Source organism: Microcebus murinus, chromosome 12, assembly GCF_040939455.1.
Source record: "Microcebus murinus isolate Inina chromosome 12, M.murinus_Inina_mat1.0, whole genome shotgun sequence".
Taxonomy (NCBI): domain Eukaryota; kingdom Metazoa; phylum Chordata; class Mammalia; order Primates; family Cheirogaleidae; genus Microcebus; species Microcebus murinus.
Window position 1 is genome coordinate 62,274,667 of NC_134115.1, and position 16,881 is coordinate 62,291,547.

General features: G+C 48.8%; 1 protein-coding gene across 1 annotated transcript in view; it reads right to left on the reverse strand.

Moving 5' to 3' along the window:
* Window positions 1–8,603, reverse strand: part of GABBR2 (gamma-aminobutyric acid type B receptor subunit 2) — a 372,486-nt gene extending 363,883 nt beyond the window's left edge. The window contains exon 1 of the mRNA XM_012769020.3: window positions 7,955–8,603. Coding sequence (XP_012624474.1) covers window positions 7,955–8,275 — 321 coding nt within the window. The 5' untranslated portion in view covers window positions 8,276–8,603. The remainder of the gene's footprint in view (window positions 1–7,954) is intronic.
* Window positions 8,604–16,881: the final 8,278 nt, after the last annotated feature.

Consider the following 16,881-nt stretch of genomic DNA (forward strand, 5'->3'; position numbering starts at 1 on the left):
TTCAGCCTGGCTCACCTGTTCATCCCTGGAAAGCCAGGTGCAGAGAGGAAGGCATTTTGCCAGCCTCACCACACTTTCTTACATAACCATAGGGAAGAAGAAAAGAAAGTAGCAGATGTAAAGCAGCTGCTCATTGGGCAAACTATGCCATTTAATTTTCTCACCTTCCTAAAACCAAAATAATTAACCAAAAAAGTGAGAGATGAGAAATCACCTACATTTCCCTCCCAAGCAACATGGGGATGGACCAAGCAGGTGCCTCGAGGAGGGGAATGCCTGCCTCGGCACCCTCTGCCATCCCTGTCACAGCTGGACCACTCCACGTGTGATTGTTGTTGGCTGTCTTTACCACCTGTTAGATGGTGAGCTCCGAGAGGGTGGGATCTGGGTCTCATCCATCTCTGTATCCCAGAGCCCAGGACAGGGCCTGGCAGTCAATGGGTATAGGACTAGGGCTGTGTGTCTGTGGCAGCCAGCCAGATGGGACCCTCAGACCTCCTTTGAAGACAGAACCTACAGGAGGAGATGCAGCCAGCTCATGGCCATCAGCTGTAGCACCTTCAAGACTGACACAGTATTCAAAGGTAAGGACACAGTCTCCCAGGGCAGACTGAGTTGAGCAGGGATTCTAGAGCCTGGCTCTTTGGGTCCAATAGGAGACCCCTGTAATGGGCAATCCTTGCTCCAGTGCTCGCCTTGGGATGGCTAAGACTTTCTGAGCGCTGCGCCCTGGACTGAGACTCTTCCTATCCAACTCTGCTTCCTTCCCCTGCTCCTTTCACAGGTATCAGGATGGCATCATGGTCTGAGAATTTCCCTACCTATTCTTTTATCTTCCACAGGTAAATCCACACTTGTAAGTCCATCTTGGCATCTCCTTCCTGAAGGACCTAAAATGACAAGTGTCCATGACATTCACATGCTTCCCTACATTTCCCAGGCTCCTTTGAAGTTAGGTTAGCCTGTGACTGTTTCCAGTCAATGAAATATGAGTAGAAATATTACATATCATTTCCAAGTAAATGTGGTTAAAAATCCAGTGTGCCTTCCCCATGGCTTCCTCTCTACCTCTATCTTCATGAAACCTCAAGATGGAGAGTCACGATGCAAAGACAGCCTGGATCCCTGTGTTACTGCTAGGAGGAGAGCCACCCAGGAGGCCCTCTAACACACACTGGACTTTGTGTGAGCAATCTATATATTTTACTGTGTTAAGCAACAAGGATTACAGGATTTGTTTGTTAATGCAGCATAGCCTACTCCATCCTAACTAACAAAAGGTATATATCCCATATACGTAGTTGTTTATCACCTCCCTTTGCACTGTTATCTTAGACTTCCAGCTTGCCAATTTCCCTGCTGAGATCTCAAATCTCACTATGCAGAAGTGGATGTTATTCTTTGCGCACAGGAGGGAAGGCCAAACACATGAAGAATGCCCCTTTAAAGATTAAGTTAGCATGCTACAACTCTTAGCCCAATTCCAAGTGCCTGGTTAGGTTTGAGGAATTGGAGGGGGGCTGGCATGGCCAAGGCTTTGCCTTCATCTTGGGAAGTTCAGGGGCTGGCACTTGTGGGGACACACAGAGGAAAGCTATAGCTGGGAAGTCAACTTAATTCTGATATGTGGAGTCACCTAAGTCCTGAAACAAGGGAGGAAGAAGACCTTGGGGAGGTGACGAGACCAGCCATCCTGGGGGATGCTACCTCAGAAAGCAGACTGTAATCTACCCACTCACAGTTCAGTTCAGCAGTCAGGTGCTCACGCCACAGCTTGGAAGGCCCTGAGGCATAAGACGGGTCCTGCCCTCACAGGGCTACAGACCAGACGAGGAGAAAGCCAAACACAGCTATGACATAGGCAGAATGACAGACACGCTGGGGACACACATGAGTACAGGCCTCAGCTTGTGCTCCTTCTGTCACCAGCGCCCCTTCTCCAGAATGCAGCACCAGAAAACAAGATGACCGATAACACTGCCACACATTTACATTACTTTCTGAGCTTCCACGTCCATTACATTTATTTCTTAGCAGCCCTGTGAGGTCAGCATAATTACCTCCGTATTGTATAGAAATGATAAAGATGGTAACGGCACAGCGAATGTTTACTGAATGCGCACAGTGTACCGGGTATTGATTGGATTACGTTACCTGGATCATCTCGTCTGTTCCTCCTGTACTGACAAGGCAATTAGTATATTAGCCCAATTTTATAGAGGAAGAAACTGAGGCATACTGACCTGCCCAAGGTTGCCAAGGTGGTGAGTGGTACCCAAATAAGGAGACAACCCCAGATCTCCTGACCCCTAGGCCATGGCTCATTCGCCACATGCTCAGAGCTCACCAGCCTCTTGCCCACAGGGGACGCTCTCTCCTGTTCCCCTATAGTACATTTAATTCCAGCGACAGTTCTGCTGGGGACACACTCCCCAGCCATTGGTTCCCTCTCTGGGGCCCTCCTGCCCTGTGGGTCTCAATGCAGCCCCTTCTCCAAACTCATACTGCTTCTCCACCTCCGTTCAGGCCCCATCGTCTCTCCCTTCAAATACTTCCATAGTTTCCTGGCTCTGGGACTCCAGGCCCAGTCTGTCTGCAGTTGAGCCTTGATTAAATCACACTGATGTTCAAAAGCCTGTGGCTCCTTGCAACTCTATAATAAAGTCCAACCTTCTTCACAATAGCATGCAAGGCCATCCACACCCAGCACTGGGCTGTTTCCCTCTATAAACCCTGCACTCAAGTAAAACAGATCAGTGACCCCCCACACACCCCACCTTTTATTGCCTCCACCCTTTGCTCTTGGGGACCCTTCCTGGGACCCACCCTCCATTTCCCAGAGCCCCCACCTCTCTATGTCAACATTATATTTACCCTGACCAGGCCCAGTCTTTACTTCTACTCCAGGAGGCCTCTCTTGACCTAGATATGGTCTTCCTTTTCTCTTACTGGCCGTGGCATCTACTGTTTCTTCAATTTAGCATTTGCCAACTTCCTGCCTTCGTGTACGTTGTGATCAGACCCACCTGGCGTTCACATGCTTAACAGCCTGATTTGCACAGAAGAACCGAGGCTTCTCCACCTTGTATTCGCATAGCTGAGTGGGGCTGACTTCACCTCCCTCCCAGTCAGGAAAGGCAGGCATACGTCCCAGGCCTGGCCCATCGGTGTCATGTGATTGGTTTGGGAGGGGATAAACACATGACCCAATTGAAGCCAATGAGATCTAAGCTGGGAACTTTTGCTAACACAGTTGGGAAAGAAACACTTTTCTTACTGGAGTTTCTAAACTGGAAGTGTTTGTAAGCCTTCAGCTTCTAGGGGCCATCTGTGCCACCACATGGGGAGAGCCTGCCCAAGAGTGAAGCCAACACAGAGGAAATCAAAGCTGGGAGACAGGAAGGAAGATATTTTTAAAGATAGCATTTGAGCACCTGGGTTTGGCCACACCTTAATACAGCCCACCCCAGGTGTTCTCAGTCATATGAGTTAAAGTTGGGTTTCTGTCACTTTAACCCAGTTAAAGTTGGGTTTCTGTCACTTTCAACAAGAGTACTAAGCAATGCACTTGCTAAGGGTAAGGTGCCATGCTGTGCAGTGGGGATACAATAGAAAAGATGTGACCCTGACCCTAAAGGATCCCATGTACTACCTTTTTGTTTTTCATAACAGCTATATGAGATATAATTAATGTACCATAACATTCACCGTTTAAAGTGTATAATTCCATGGTTGTTAACATATTCACAGAATCACACAACTGCATCCACTATCATTTTCTACCCTGCATTGAAAATGGTGACTATGTTCCTTGCCCTGCTCACTAGAACCCGGTTGTCCCTCTCAAGCCCAGAGCTGTGTTTCGCACCTTTCTGCAGTACCAGCCACTCCAGCAGGTGCTCAATAAACATCTGTTGTGCTACACTCAGACTTTTATAGGAAGTGCAGCTTCAATCCAACAGTTCTTTGGATCCTTTCTAAAATACTACGAATAAGAGAACAGATATTTGGCAAAGTCACTCAAGCAAAACACATGCTCACCAATCATTGGGTTTTCTACACTGTATATCTGCATCAGGGTGCTCTTCCTTTGGCCCCCTGAACTTTCCCTAAGTTTATTATAGAATGATTTAAAATAGTAACAAGTTGGAAAATATATAAGTCCAATAATAGAGGAATGATTAAATACTTTGGTGTACCCATAGGATAGAATATTATACAGCCACCCAAAATCATCTTTACAAAGAGGATTCAAGGACATAGGGAAATACCCATGATACAATGTTAACTAAATGAAACAAAATATAAATGATCACATAGAGTATGATTTCAAGTACATAATAGTAATCAATGGCAACCGGAAGGGAATAATGCTAATTATTAGATATAATTATTTTTGTATACATGGATTATGGGAAATTATTATTTTTCTTTATGCTTCTCTGTAATTTTTTAATCTTCCTATAATGACTATTAATGAAATCAGAAAAGCCAGCATTATTTTTAACTCATTTTAAAATTATTATTTATTAATGTGGCTACCAAAAAATACGAAACAACCACATGGGAAACAGAACATTTCTTAATCTCCTGCAAAAATGTTTTTAAAAAGACATTGTTAAAAAGCAAAAGAAAGAAAGACATTGTCCCTCATATTCTTTTCATCAAATAGGTAAGTAATATAACCAACCTACCATGTTTGCCTTTTTACCTTGACTGCTGGGAAGCTCAGAACTAAAATTTAATACTCAAAATGCAGTAACTATTTTGGCCCAAGTTCTTAGTATAGTAACTTCCATGCATTTACATAGTTTCTGGTGCTTCCTTTTATCTGTATTTTCAGTTGTCTTGCTTGTCCCAATCTTTCTTGGAATATATAAACAAGTATTTGCTGGAATGATTTAATGTGACACCAGAGAAGCAGAGGTTCTTACAGACAGGTGTTCTGTTGAGATGTTTCATTTTTACAAACACATGGCATTGAGTGGGGCTTTGAAGATTCTACTGCTATTCTAATCACAGTAGAGAGTTGATCTGGATGTAGGAGGCTTTTTATTGAAACAGGTTGTCCTCAATGACTAGATTAACCCATTCCTTGCTAAATCTCCATCTCCTTGCAGACAAAGGCCATCCTGGCTGCCCACAATCACTGGCCATTGAGGCCATTGACTGACAGCAAATGTCAGCAAAGCCAGCCAAAATCCATTCACCACATCCATCCCGAGTGCAAGTCTACAGATGACGTGACACAGCCTGCAAATAATTAGGCAGTGCACATAATCCACAAAGACAGCCAACATGAATAAACCCCCATGAGGCCCCAAACACTCTTCAGATCAATCTGGATTTTGCTGCAAATTAACCAAACTGATCCTACCCTCACTCCAGCTCAGGGAAAAAGCACCTCTACTTTAAAGATAAGACCACTTGAAAAAATTAAGTAATTATAACACCTAGGCACTCTCCCAAATGTGATACTTCATGGCAGGAGATCACACATTTGATTGTTAACTAGAATTCTTTTTTTCTGGTGATAACTTCACTGACTTGCCATGAGATTTCAAAAGCAAGAAAAAGAAATAAACAGGCTTAATATTTTAGTTGTATCCATTTTTATCGCATCTAAAGCCACAATGTCTTACTTGTGAATCCACACCAAATGAAAACGAAGGAAGAGAAGCAGGAAACATTTATTTAGTGCTTACAGCATGCCAGACAGAGCACTGGCTCCTGAGCCTGCCAGCTCCCTTAAGCCCCGTGTCACCACCCCGCAGAGTACATATAATATTCCCACTTTTTTAGATGGAGAACTCTAGGCTTAGAGAGATTAAATACCTAGCTCAAGGTCACTCAGCAGGGAAGGTGACCAGTTTCTGACTAGAACACAGGTCCAACCTACCCCAAAGCCCTTGCTGTGGGCCCCTTCAAAAGGCTAGAGGCAATTCCCTGTTTGCAAGAGGCTGAAATTATCCTCTGTCCTCCTTCTGACTGTTTCCTAAATATTCTCATGAACTGAAGAGCCTCTGACTGCCTCACCCTCTTGACTTTGGGCTCTCTCACTCAGAAAGTGATCAAGGCACACTTGAAAAATAAAATGTAAAAGCTTCAACCTACACCCTGAAACCAAGCTCCCATCTCTTTGCTGCCACAACCAGGCCAATACGAAATCTCTTTCAGGGAAGCTTTCTAAAGGGAAGAAACTGATGACGAAAACATTGTGTTGCTGACAATACTTGCTGATGATGCAAGCAGGGCTGCCCTGTCTACAAATGTTTTGTCCCCTAAGAACCGGCTCCCTGGTGTCCCTTCCAGAAGAATATGCATGTAAGTGACAGAGAAACAGTGTCAAGAAGACATGCCTCCGTAACTGCATTGCTCTCTCCATTTATGTGTGCCGGACAAGTACCCCAGAGAACTTAAAATGCTCGGGCAAAGAGGAGGGTGATAGGAATGTCATTGGGAAATGATCTCACACCCGGGTTAGCCCTGCACAGCCACCCAGCTTGCATCCTCTTGGGCAGAGGACACCTCTCCGCCTGCAGCAGCCTGCGCGCACCGCCGCCAACTGCCACCGTTTCCTTCACCTTTTATTTACAGCGCAGAGCAGGCTGGTTCGTTCAGTGAAGCGGGGGAGGCGGGGAATAAGATACAATCCAGATTCTGCTTTCTGGGGGGACATAAAAAGGGTCAGACAGAGGAGGGAGTGGAGCCCAGGTTGCACCAGCAGCGCAGTAGCGCGACCCTCCTCCCCAGAGGGCTCTGCAGCTGGGCTCAAGCAGAGGCGCCCGGGGAGTCCCGGCAAGCCGGGGTCAAGCCCAACACCTCGGCCCGGCTCGGCGGGGTGGCAGAGGCGCCAACTGAGCGTACTGCACAGGAAATCACTGCCCCCTTCAGGCCGCCTCGCAGACACTGCGGCCAGAGCGTAGGGGCTCCCTGGGTCCGGAAAAACTCGCAAACCCGACCTTGCGCAGCCAGCGATGGCTCCTCCAGGGCCCTCCGCGCGCCCCAGCTCCCGGGCTGGCGGTGAAGGTCCGCGCAGGGGCTTCAGGTGGAACCCAAACCGAGAGGTGGGGAGGAGTTCTGGAATGAGAAGCTCCGGCTCTGCTCATGGAAGGAGGCCGGGAGGGGAAGCCCTCCGCTGCGCTCCAAGTCCGTGCTCCAGCTACTAGAACGCTTTACCCTGCGCCTGGAGAAACAGTGCCCGCAGCTGCTGGGCCAACAGCAGCGGCGCAGCCAGATACTACCGCGTGTCGGGGACGAGACCTGCCAGGGCACTCTCTGAGCAACTAACCCTGGGGAGGGGGAGTCTCCTCATAGAACAGCTCTGGCTACAAGTAGCGTCCGCCACATCCAGGCAGAAGCGCTGCAGAGCCGCCGGGCTCTGAGCGGCTGGCGCGCAGTATGCGCCCAGCCCCGCTGCGCGCCCGAGCCCCTGGGGTCCCTGAGCTCTCTGGACCTCAAAGCGCGGGTCGGCTTTCCTGGGGGCCTGGGAGCAGGCCCGCAGCCCCTCCGGCCCTGGGCGGCCCAGTTTGCAGTCAACGCTTCTGTTCCTCCCACCCGGCACCGCACAGCCCCACGAACGGGACCTGGGCAGGAGCAATCATTACAGGCCTTTGGGGGTCCAGTCCCCACCTTCTCCACTCCTTTTTCTCTGGTCAAAATAGACCCTAGTCTTCTATCGCACTCCACACACACACACACACACACACACACACACACACACACACACACACACACAAAATCCCAGAGGAGGTGGGTGCTTGGCAAATCTTGGTATCAGCTGTGCCAGCCAAGCCCAGCGGGACCCTGGGGTGAGCACTGTGCACCGCCCGAGGTGCCTTCGATAGGAGCGGGCGAGTCAACATTCTGCCCAAGAGCCGGAGCTTGCCTCTGCCCAACACTCTCCACTCCATCGCCCCCCGAGCCCCGACGGCATGGGCAGCCGGACACTCACCTCGGTATCATAGAGCCGCAGGTCGAGGAAGTAGGGGCGCAAGAGTGACTCGTTGCGGATCTGCTCGATGGCCAGCTCCACGGCGGGGAGCACGCCGCGCCCGATGCTGCCCTTGGCCACCTCCTTGGTGAGCGGCATGAGGCCCATGATGGAGAGCGGCGGGCTGCTGGGCGGCGGCCGGGGGGCGCCCCGCGCCCAGCCCCAGGCCCCGGGCGCCAGCAGCAACAGCAGCGGCAGCAGCAGGAGCAGCAGCAGGCGCGCAGGCGGCCGTGGCGGCGGCGGCGGCGGCCCGGGCTGCCCGGAGCTCCGCGCGGAAGCCATGCCGCGCCGCGGGCTGCGGGCGCCGGCTCACTCGGCCCGCATGGCCTGCCCTGGCCCGCCGCCCCGCGCCAAGCTCTCCCCTCAGCGCCCGCGCAATGGCGCCGGCTCGGGCCCCGGCTCCGGTTCGGGATCGGGCTCCTGCTCGGCTCAGAACGGCCCCGGCGGCGGAGGCAGCGGCGGCGCCCGTGACGGATCAATCACGCCGGGAAGGGGTGGGAGCCAGCGGAGTGCGGGAGGCGGGGAGCAAGCGAGCAAACGCGGAGAGGGGGGCCCGCGTCTCCGCGCGCGCCTCTCTCCAGCGCGGCCGCCCCGCACCGGGCCGCCTCTGCCCGCCCCCGTGCGCTCTCTGAGCCGCTCTCCCGCCGGGAGCTGCTAGGCGGCCGCCCCTGGAGCCCGGCCGGGGGAGGGCGGGCGGCAGGAAACGCGGGAGGCGAAGGCGAGGCTGCTCAGCGGCGGCTCGGGCCGCCTCCAGGGACGGGGACGAGCCGTGCGCGCCGGGGGAGGGGGAGGTGCTGGCGCTGCGGCGGCCGTGGGGAGGGCCACCTTCCCAGCACACGCACACACGCGCCCCCGGCCCGCCGACCGACCGGACCAGAGCGCCGGGGGACAGCGATCGGAGAACCAGGACCGCGCTCTGGCACACGCAGTGGCCGCCGCTGCTTCTCGGAGTGCTTCCTGTAGCACCTGCACGATGGTTTGGAACTGCTTCTTGGAGGTCTGGCCGAGAAGGTCTGGGCGGGCGAACGTTCCACGAAGGCGTTCTAGAGATATCTGTCTGCAGCCTAAGCTCTCCTGTTCTGCTCTGGCACCCACAGGTCCTGACTGAGGCCGGAGGGTCGTGGAAGACGCCTGCTGGAGCTCGAACGCCCCTTGGTGCTAGGCGGCCTGGTCTTTAGGGCCTTGGCTGAGGATACTCCTCCCCTCCCCACCAGACGGAGCGGCCTCCCTTTGACAACCCTAGGCGAAGCTGGTGTCCAAATCTTGCGTGCACTACCGCCCCCTCCAGGCATTTGACCTCCCCGCGTCCCCACTCCTGACGGCTCCACCCTAGAATTCTCCCCGGGGTGGGAGCACTACATGCCGGACCCCGAGCACCCCTGGACTTGGCCCTCTCTCTGCCAGGTCGCACTGGCCGCGCTGGGCAATCCTAGGCAAAGCAGTCCCGGACCAGATGTGCCCGAAAGAGCTGACCTAAGACCTTGGTCCCATGTGTCTCTTCATGCTTGAAGAATGGGAATCAGGGTCATTAATTTATAAAATCCCAGGGGCTGACTAATGCTGGGAACACAGTAGGACATCAGATCACAAAACATCCTTGAGCCCGAGCCAGGCAATGTGGGCCATATCGACGACCTTGTAACAAGGATGGGAATTTAACCTTCCCTGAGCACTTACTATCATATTAATACATGCCTCATAATGCAACTCTCACAACAGCCCTGTGAACTAAACGTGCTGCGTTTAACACCCTCACTTTGCAGGTGAATACACTGAGGCTCAGAGAGGTTCCGTAGCTAGTCAAAGTACACAGAGCCACGGAGGAAGGATGGAACCCAGGACCAGCTGGACGTCTGTACACGGTGCAGTGGGAGCCAGGATGCCGTGATGCTCAACTGCTCTGGACCTCGGTTCCCTCACGCACGTGGTGAGGGATGTGCTCCAGGTAGTGTCCACAGACTCACTCTTACCGAGTGAGGCCGGGGCAGCCCCGAGTCAGGGCGGGGTTATAAGCAGGAAACAGGAAGACCTGAGCAGAGGTTGAGCAGAACCACTGCGAAGTACCTTGGACAGCGCCAGGGAAACCACGCCAAATTCTCCCCGCCTGACTTCTTTCTAGGCTTCTGTGATACTCGTAGCTCCACTCAGCCTTTCCTCCTCCCCAAGCTGGACGGTCTGCACGAGCAGAGCTCACCTGAGCATTTCCATAAATATATATTTACATACACACACGGTTAAAGGACAGTGGGATCCCCAGACATTTGCTCAGCCGCTCTCTCACTTGACATCACAAACGCCTTCTAATCATAGGCTTCTGGAACTTACCATTCCTCAACTCCTCAGTTCAGGTTTCTGAATGAGCATTTTCAGACTTTTTTTCTTCTTTTTCCCCTTAGTCATTTGTGTTTTCCTTGTAAACTGTGCCAATATGGAATATCCACTGACACTACATCTGGAAATAAGTCAAAAGCTGGGGTAACTCTGCCTGACATTCACTAATGGATTGAAGGCCCTGCCTGGCATCTTGCCCTCTTATCCCTTTATTTCCACTTATGGGGTGACCAGGCCCCAAGATGCACAGCCTGGGACCAGCCCTGAGCAGAGAAGCAAGGCCAAGCTCTGATCTCACACCCTATCTCTGATGTCTGTGTTATGAGATCCTAGCCTGACCTTGTGTTCTAGTTTGGCTCCCTGGGATCCTTCCTGAGTGTGAGTTCCTGCCTCAGTCACCAGCCTAGAGCCCATGTTTCTGTAGAGCTGGGATCCAGCCTCTTGCTTTATAATAATCACTTGTTCCTTCGAGCAATGTTTCAGAAGCCCTATTACCTGCTGGGCAGTGTCCTTGTTGCTGAGGATACAGGAAAGAACAAACCAGCCCCAAATCCCTGCCCTTGTAGAAGTGACATTCTAGTGGAGAAAGAGAAGCAATAAGTGGGTATAAGAAGATATTTTAGTATGTCAGTTTATGAAAAGTGAACAGTAAGGCAGGAAAGAAGATGGAGATTGGCAGGGTGGAGCTGCAATTCAAAATAGGGAGGTCAGGGAAGGACACACTGAGGTGGCTTCTCAGCAAAGATCTGAAAAGGGTAAGTAAGAAAGACATGCAAGTAGTATTCCATGCAGAGGAACAGCAAAGGTATAGGCTCTGCAACAGAAGTATGCCCGACATGTTCAAGGAACAGTCTGAAAGCCAATGTGGCAGGAGCAGAGTGAGCAAGGGGCAAAGCAGTAGGGCCCAAGGCCACATGCAGGTGGGCTCATGTGGTGCCTGGGCACTCTGAGGACCCTGGTCTGTACACATGGAACGGGAACCATAGGAAGGTATTTCGTGGGTCATGACAGGGCCACTCTGGCTGCCAAATGGAGAATTAGCAGGACAAAGGCTGGGAGCAGGAATACCAGTTAAGAGGCCATTACAATAAGCCACATCTGGTGCCAGACCAGGGTATAAGCAGAGGAGAGGATGAGAAGTGTCTAGAGTAATAACTATTCTCATTAATGGGAATAAAATGTATTGGCCAAGTCCCAGGACTGTGGGAAACACTTGATTCCCATGAGCTCATCTACCTTATAAGAGAGTTAAGAGAGACTTAGAAAACAACGTGTTCACAGTGCACCTCCAGAAAGTGATAAAATGTCAATGTCAGCTCAGGTTTGAATGGCTTACATTCTTGTCTTCTTCCCATCAGCCTGCCTCCTTAGCAATCCTTTCTCCCACACCCTACACACTGAAATCAGTCTCCAAACCCCAGCTCAGCGGTTGAGACTTGGTGCCTGCTCCCTTTCTGGGGAGTCTGGGGCTTCATGGCCCATCTGGCTGCCTGTCAGCAGGACACTCCATCCCTTTAAACAGGATCCCAACACTGGGAAGCTAACAGGCCTTCTTCCTCCACTGTCTGCTCTCCTTCCACACTGGGCTGGTCACCCCTGCCACCCAGGCCTGCTCGTATCTGCTCTCTGCAGATGCTGCTTCCAGGAACTGGCTCCAGTTTCCAATACTCTCTTCCCAGTTTGACCCAGACATCCATGCCACCCTCTACTCTAACTCCCAGCAAGGTCTTCTCTTACTTCCTTCTTAAAAATAAAATTATATATATATATATATATATATATATATATATATATATATATATATATAATCTTTGCAAACATATCCCATGCATTTCTCATTCATCTTTATATTGAAATGTTTCTTTTAATTAAATGGCTCAGCCCCTTTATTTTTTTTGAAGTACCTTATTTGTTTTCATCTCCTCTTTTTTTTTTTAACATGGTAAGTTACAAATGATGGCTTTAAAAAATAGTAACTGAATGAATCTAAGTTGCTTTTCCCTTTCCACAAGGCATGTTTTTTAAACTGTAAAATTGGGTTTCAGGCATCCAATGTGGTCTGGTGACACAGTTTGAGTAATAATAATAGCTACAATTTATTAAACACCTACCTACTCTGTGCCAGACACCTTGGAATGCATCATCTTAATCTTCATGGCTACCTAAAAAATAAGTACTAAGGGCCGGGCACTGTGGCTCATGCCTGTAATCCTAGCTCTTGGGAGGCCGAGGCGGGCGGATTGCTCAAGGTCAGGAGTTCAAAACCAGCCTGAGCAAGAGCGAGACCCCGTCTCTACTATAAATAGAAAGAAATTAATTGGCCAACTGATATATATATATATAAAAAATTAGCCGGGCATAGTGGCGCATGCCTGTAGTCCCAGCTACTCGGGAGGCTGAGGCAGAAGGATCACTCGAGCCCAGGAGTTTGAGGTTGCTGTGAGCTAGGCTGACGCCACGGCACTCACTCTAGCCTGGACAACAAAGCGAGACTCTGTCTCAAAAAAAAAAAAAAAAAAAAATAAGTACTAGGATCCCAGTTTTGCAAATTAAGAGACCAAGGCCCAGATTGATTAAATAGTGTGCCTGATGATGCTCAACAGCAGCAGTGAGGGGACCCAGACCCAGTATATCTCACCCCAATTCCTGCTCCACTTACCTGTCCTTGAAGATGCCCTTGTAGGACTGAGGAGGAAAGTCTTAAAGAGGTAAAGAACACTGTTGAAGGCCAGCACCAAAGAGAAATGAAACGAGTTGGCCTGGGTCCCCCAGTGAATTAAAGATGGATCTGGGTCTTCTGGGTTATTAGGGAGGAGAGCATCTGTCCTGGAGAGTCCGTAACTAAATCCTGCAGCAATCATTGCCATGCCTGGGACAGAACATCAGAGCCTGGAGCCTCCTCTGGTTTGAGAACTGTGGAAGGTTACTCCACGTCAGCAGGACAGGACCTGAAGGGACAGAGGTGGGAAACTCAGCTTATAATTGGGTGATCTCCAGAGGCTGGCAAAGGGGCCAAAGGCCCCTCTCATTCAGAGGTTACAGAACCAATAAGATCTTTGACAAAGGAAACCATGGAAGGACAAGATGCACATTTCTGGAACAGAGCCTTAGATGGAGAAGAGACCTATAAAGTCTCTGGTCTCACACCTGCCAAATATATGAGTTCCTCTTTACCCCTTAGGGACAATGGTGAGTTTTAAAGCCAGATAGCCTTGGGTTTATATCTGGGTTTACTCATTACCAGTGGTGCAGCTTTGGGTAAATCACTTAACCTCCTGAGCTTCAGATTCCTCATCTGTAAAATGGGGATAATAATGGTTCCTCTTTCATAGGGTTATTGTGAGGATTAAATAGTAATAATAATGCTAATATGTGTTGAGCACTCACATATGCCAGCCACTCTTTTAAGCACTTTACATGTAATGAACTCTCTTATTAAGATAATGCATATAAAGTACCCAACACAGTACTAGGCACTTATGAGGCATGCAATAATTAACAATAATAATACCATTAAAGATGGCAAGATCAGTGCCTGCAGATCACTTAATTCATGAGGTTTTCACACATGTTTTCCCACATGTTTTTCAAAGTCAGACTTTCTATAGCTTTCACCCTGGATTCTAATTTCTTACTGAAGTGCACATCTGTCCCCCTCCCCCCACCCTGGTGGTCCTTCACCATCTTGCATTCCAGAATATCACAAGAACTCTGGCTAAAGCCCTTGCTGAAAAGCTGATACATGCTGTTTCCTACTTTCTCTGATCTGCCAGACTAATATTAATACATCCACAAATAAAGGTGATGGTGACTGGGCTCGTTCTTGGTGAACACACACCCACTACTAGGGAGCACTTCAGTCCTCTCTATGTGATCACATATCATTTGTACATCAGTTCTCCAATGCTGCTGAGGGTCAACACCTAAATCCCCATTGCAGAAGTCACCCTTTTAGGTCCTCAGGACCCCTGAGCCCTGCTACAACCCCTGCCACCTAACCTTTCCTTTTGCTCATCTCCCCAAGACCTTGAGACACTCTCTGTTGATCCTTCTACAATGTCCTGCTCTGTCTTGACAAGTAGTTCATCTGGACCTGAGGACATAGGCTCATTGAAAGCATCTAGATGCCCTCTGAGAATCTCTTCCTCTTTCATTTTATGCTTGCTCCACTATTTACTGTGTGCTGGTCATTCTCTACCAAAACACCTGGTGTGTCTCTGCTACAGGTCTGGAAATGAGAAAGTTATGCCTTCTTTTTGACACCCACTCATGCTTGCTCTACATGCACCACATGAAGCCCCTTTGGTGGTCTGTGACATTCTTCCAAAGCCTCAACACATTCTGGGCCTGAGTGCCCACATGTTCCAACAGGTTCCTGCTGCTCCTCCATTCTGAAACCATACTTCCAGTTTCTCTTCATGGTTCTAATTTTTTTTTTAGTAAATTTTATTGAAAAATAACATATATACAGAACAATAAAAAATCTTAAGTGCATGGCTCAGTGAATTTTCACAAAGTGAACACATCCATGTAACCAGCACCAAGAACCTGAACATGAGCAGCACCCAGAGGTTGTGTCCCTGGCCAGTCACTACCCTTCCCAAGGATAACCACCAAGCTAACTGCTAACACTATAGATTGTTTTTTGCTTCTTCTTGGGCTTGATAGAAATGGAATTGCCATCTGTCCTCTTTTGTGTCTGGCTTCCTTCACTTAATATTGTGTTTGGGAGATTCATCCATGTTGTTTTGTATGGTTGCAGATCTTTTCTTCTCATTGCCATATGGTCGCCTTAGCCTTTTAAAATCTGACGTCATCACATAGATCCACGTGTATGGTTTCCTTTCCACTCACCCCCAACCTGGCTAGTTGCAATGCAATAACTTGTATCTCTGCCTCTATTATTACACTTATTCAACATAGTCTTCATTTACCTTGCCAAACTGACCTTTCCACATCATGTCACTCACCAGCTCAAAACATTCTCTGGCTCCCCATTACCTCTAGGATACAAACTTCTAAGCCTGGAATTATAGGTTATTTGCAATGAGGCTTTGATGTTTCCAGCTTTAGCAAGCAGCTCACGCTCTCTGCACCTTTTATATTCTAACTACTTAGAACATATTAGCTGGTCCCTAAACATGGACCCCTTTTCTGTCTCCGCACCTTTGCTAATGCTATTCCTTCAACCTGGAATGCTCTTCCCACTCCTTCTCCCACTGGCAAAATCCTTCAAGACCCAGATCAACTGTCAGCTCTTCTGTGATACCTTCTCTAAGCACTCCACCAGAAATAATTGCTACCTTTTCTCAGCTCTCCTAGTAAGGCTTGGTTCATGCTGAGAAATAACACTTATCACTTCTTTAAAAGTTAATTACCACATTTCACCATTCTAAGATACACATTCTTATTCATCTCTGGAATTAGGATGCACTTTGCCATTGATGGCATCTTATAGTTGGAAGTATTTTTTTCTTTCTTGTTAATACATAAAATAATGGTGTCTTAGATTCAGTGAAATACAGTATTTCTTTTTTGTCTCAACATATTCTAGAAAAGATTTTTGGTATCACATTGCATTGTATAGTTAGTCATCCACAAGTCTGAGTCCCTTGCCATGTGTGAGACCATAGGCACACACAAAGCCAACAATTGATGTCATTGAATGAAGAGATGTGTACTGTGCACTATACCTGGACACCCGCACGTTTCTACAGTGGGGGGCAGGGGAGGCAAGCATAGCCCCTGAGTGTGGTTCTTCCTGAGGTTCACACAAGGGCAAAAGGATTACCCTTTTCCTCCTGAGCTGCTGAGGGCCAGGAGACAGTGGCGGAGGGCTGGAGTCTGCCACAAAAGTCTCTCTTCCCTGTGGCTGGCTGTCATGTCAGCTTGCAAGGGGAGCAAGGAGTTACACAGGATTAATTTAATGCCCAATTCTTGATCAGCAAAGCAATATTCAATTATAACATCATTCCTATTGGGTAAATATGATTTGCTTTCCAAGGATCTGATTTATGGCTTGCTTTTCAGGAGCACGCTGGGATAGAAAGCAGTAGCATCCTCTTGTGCCAATCTTCTTCCAAGTCTCTCTTTTTGAATAACAGTGAATCTTTTAATTTGCTTTTTGCTAATGAAATCAGTTATTCCTCCTGCCTCCCCACCACCACTGTATATTATATTAAATAACAAAGGACACAGATAGGCTGGCATCTGACTTTAGTAGTATTTTAGTTACCCTTTGCTCATTTCTTAATATTCAAGCCGTTCAAATTGCATAGGTGATTTAGGTGAAGTCCAACATGTTCGTCTTAATCCATTTGGGATGCTATAACAAAATAACTTAGACTGGGTGATTTGTTGTTAATAAAACAAGATTCAGTGTCTGGTGAGAACCGGTTCCTCATAGATGATGGCTTCTGCATCCTCGAGTGGCAGAAGGGGAAGAAGACACTCTGAAACCTCTTTCATAAGGGCATTAATCTTATTCGCAAAGGTGGAGCCTTCATGACATAACCACTTCCTAAAGGCTCTACCTCTTATACCACCAACATGGGGAT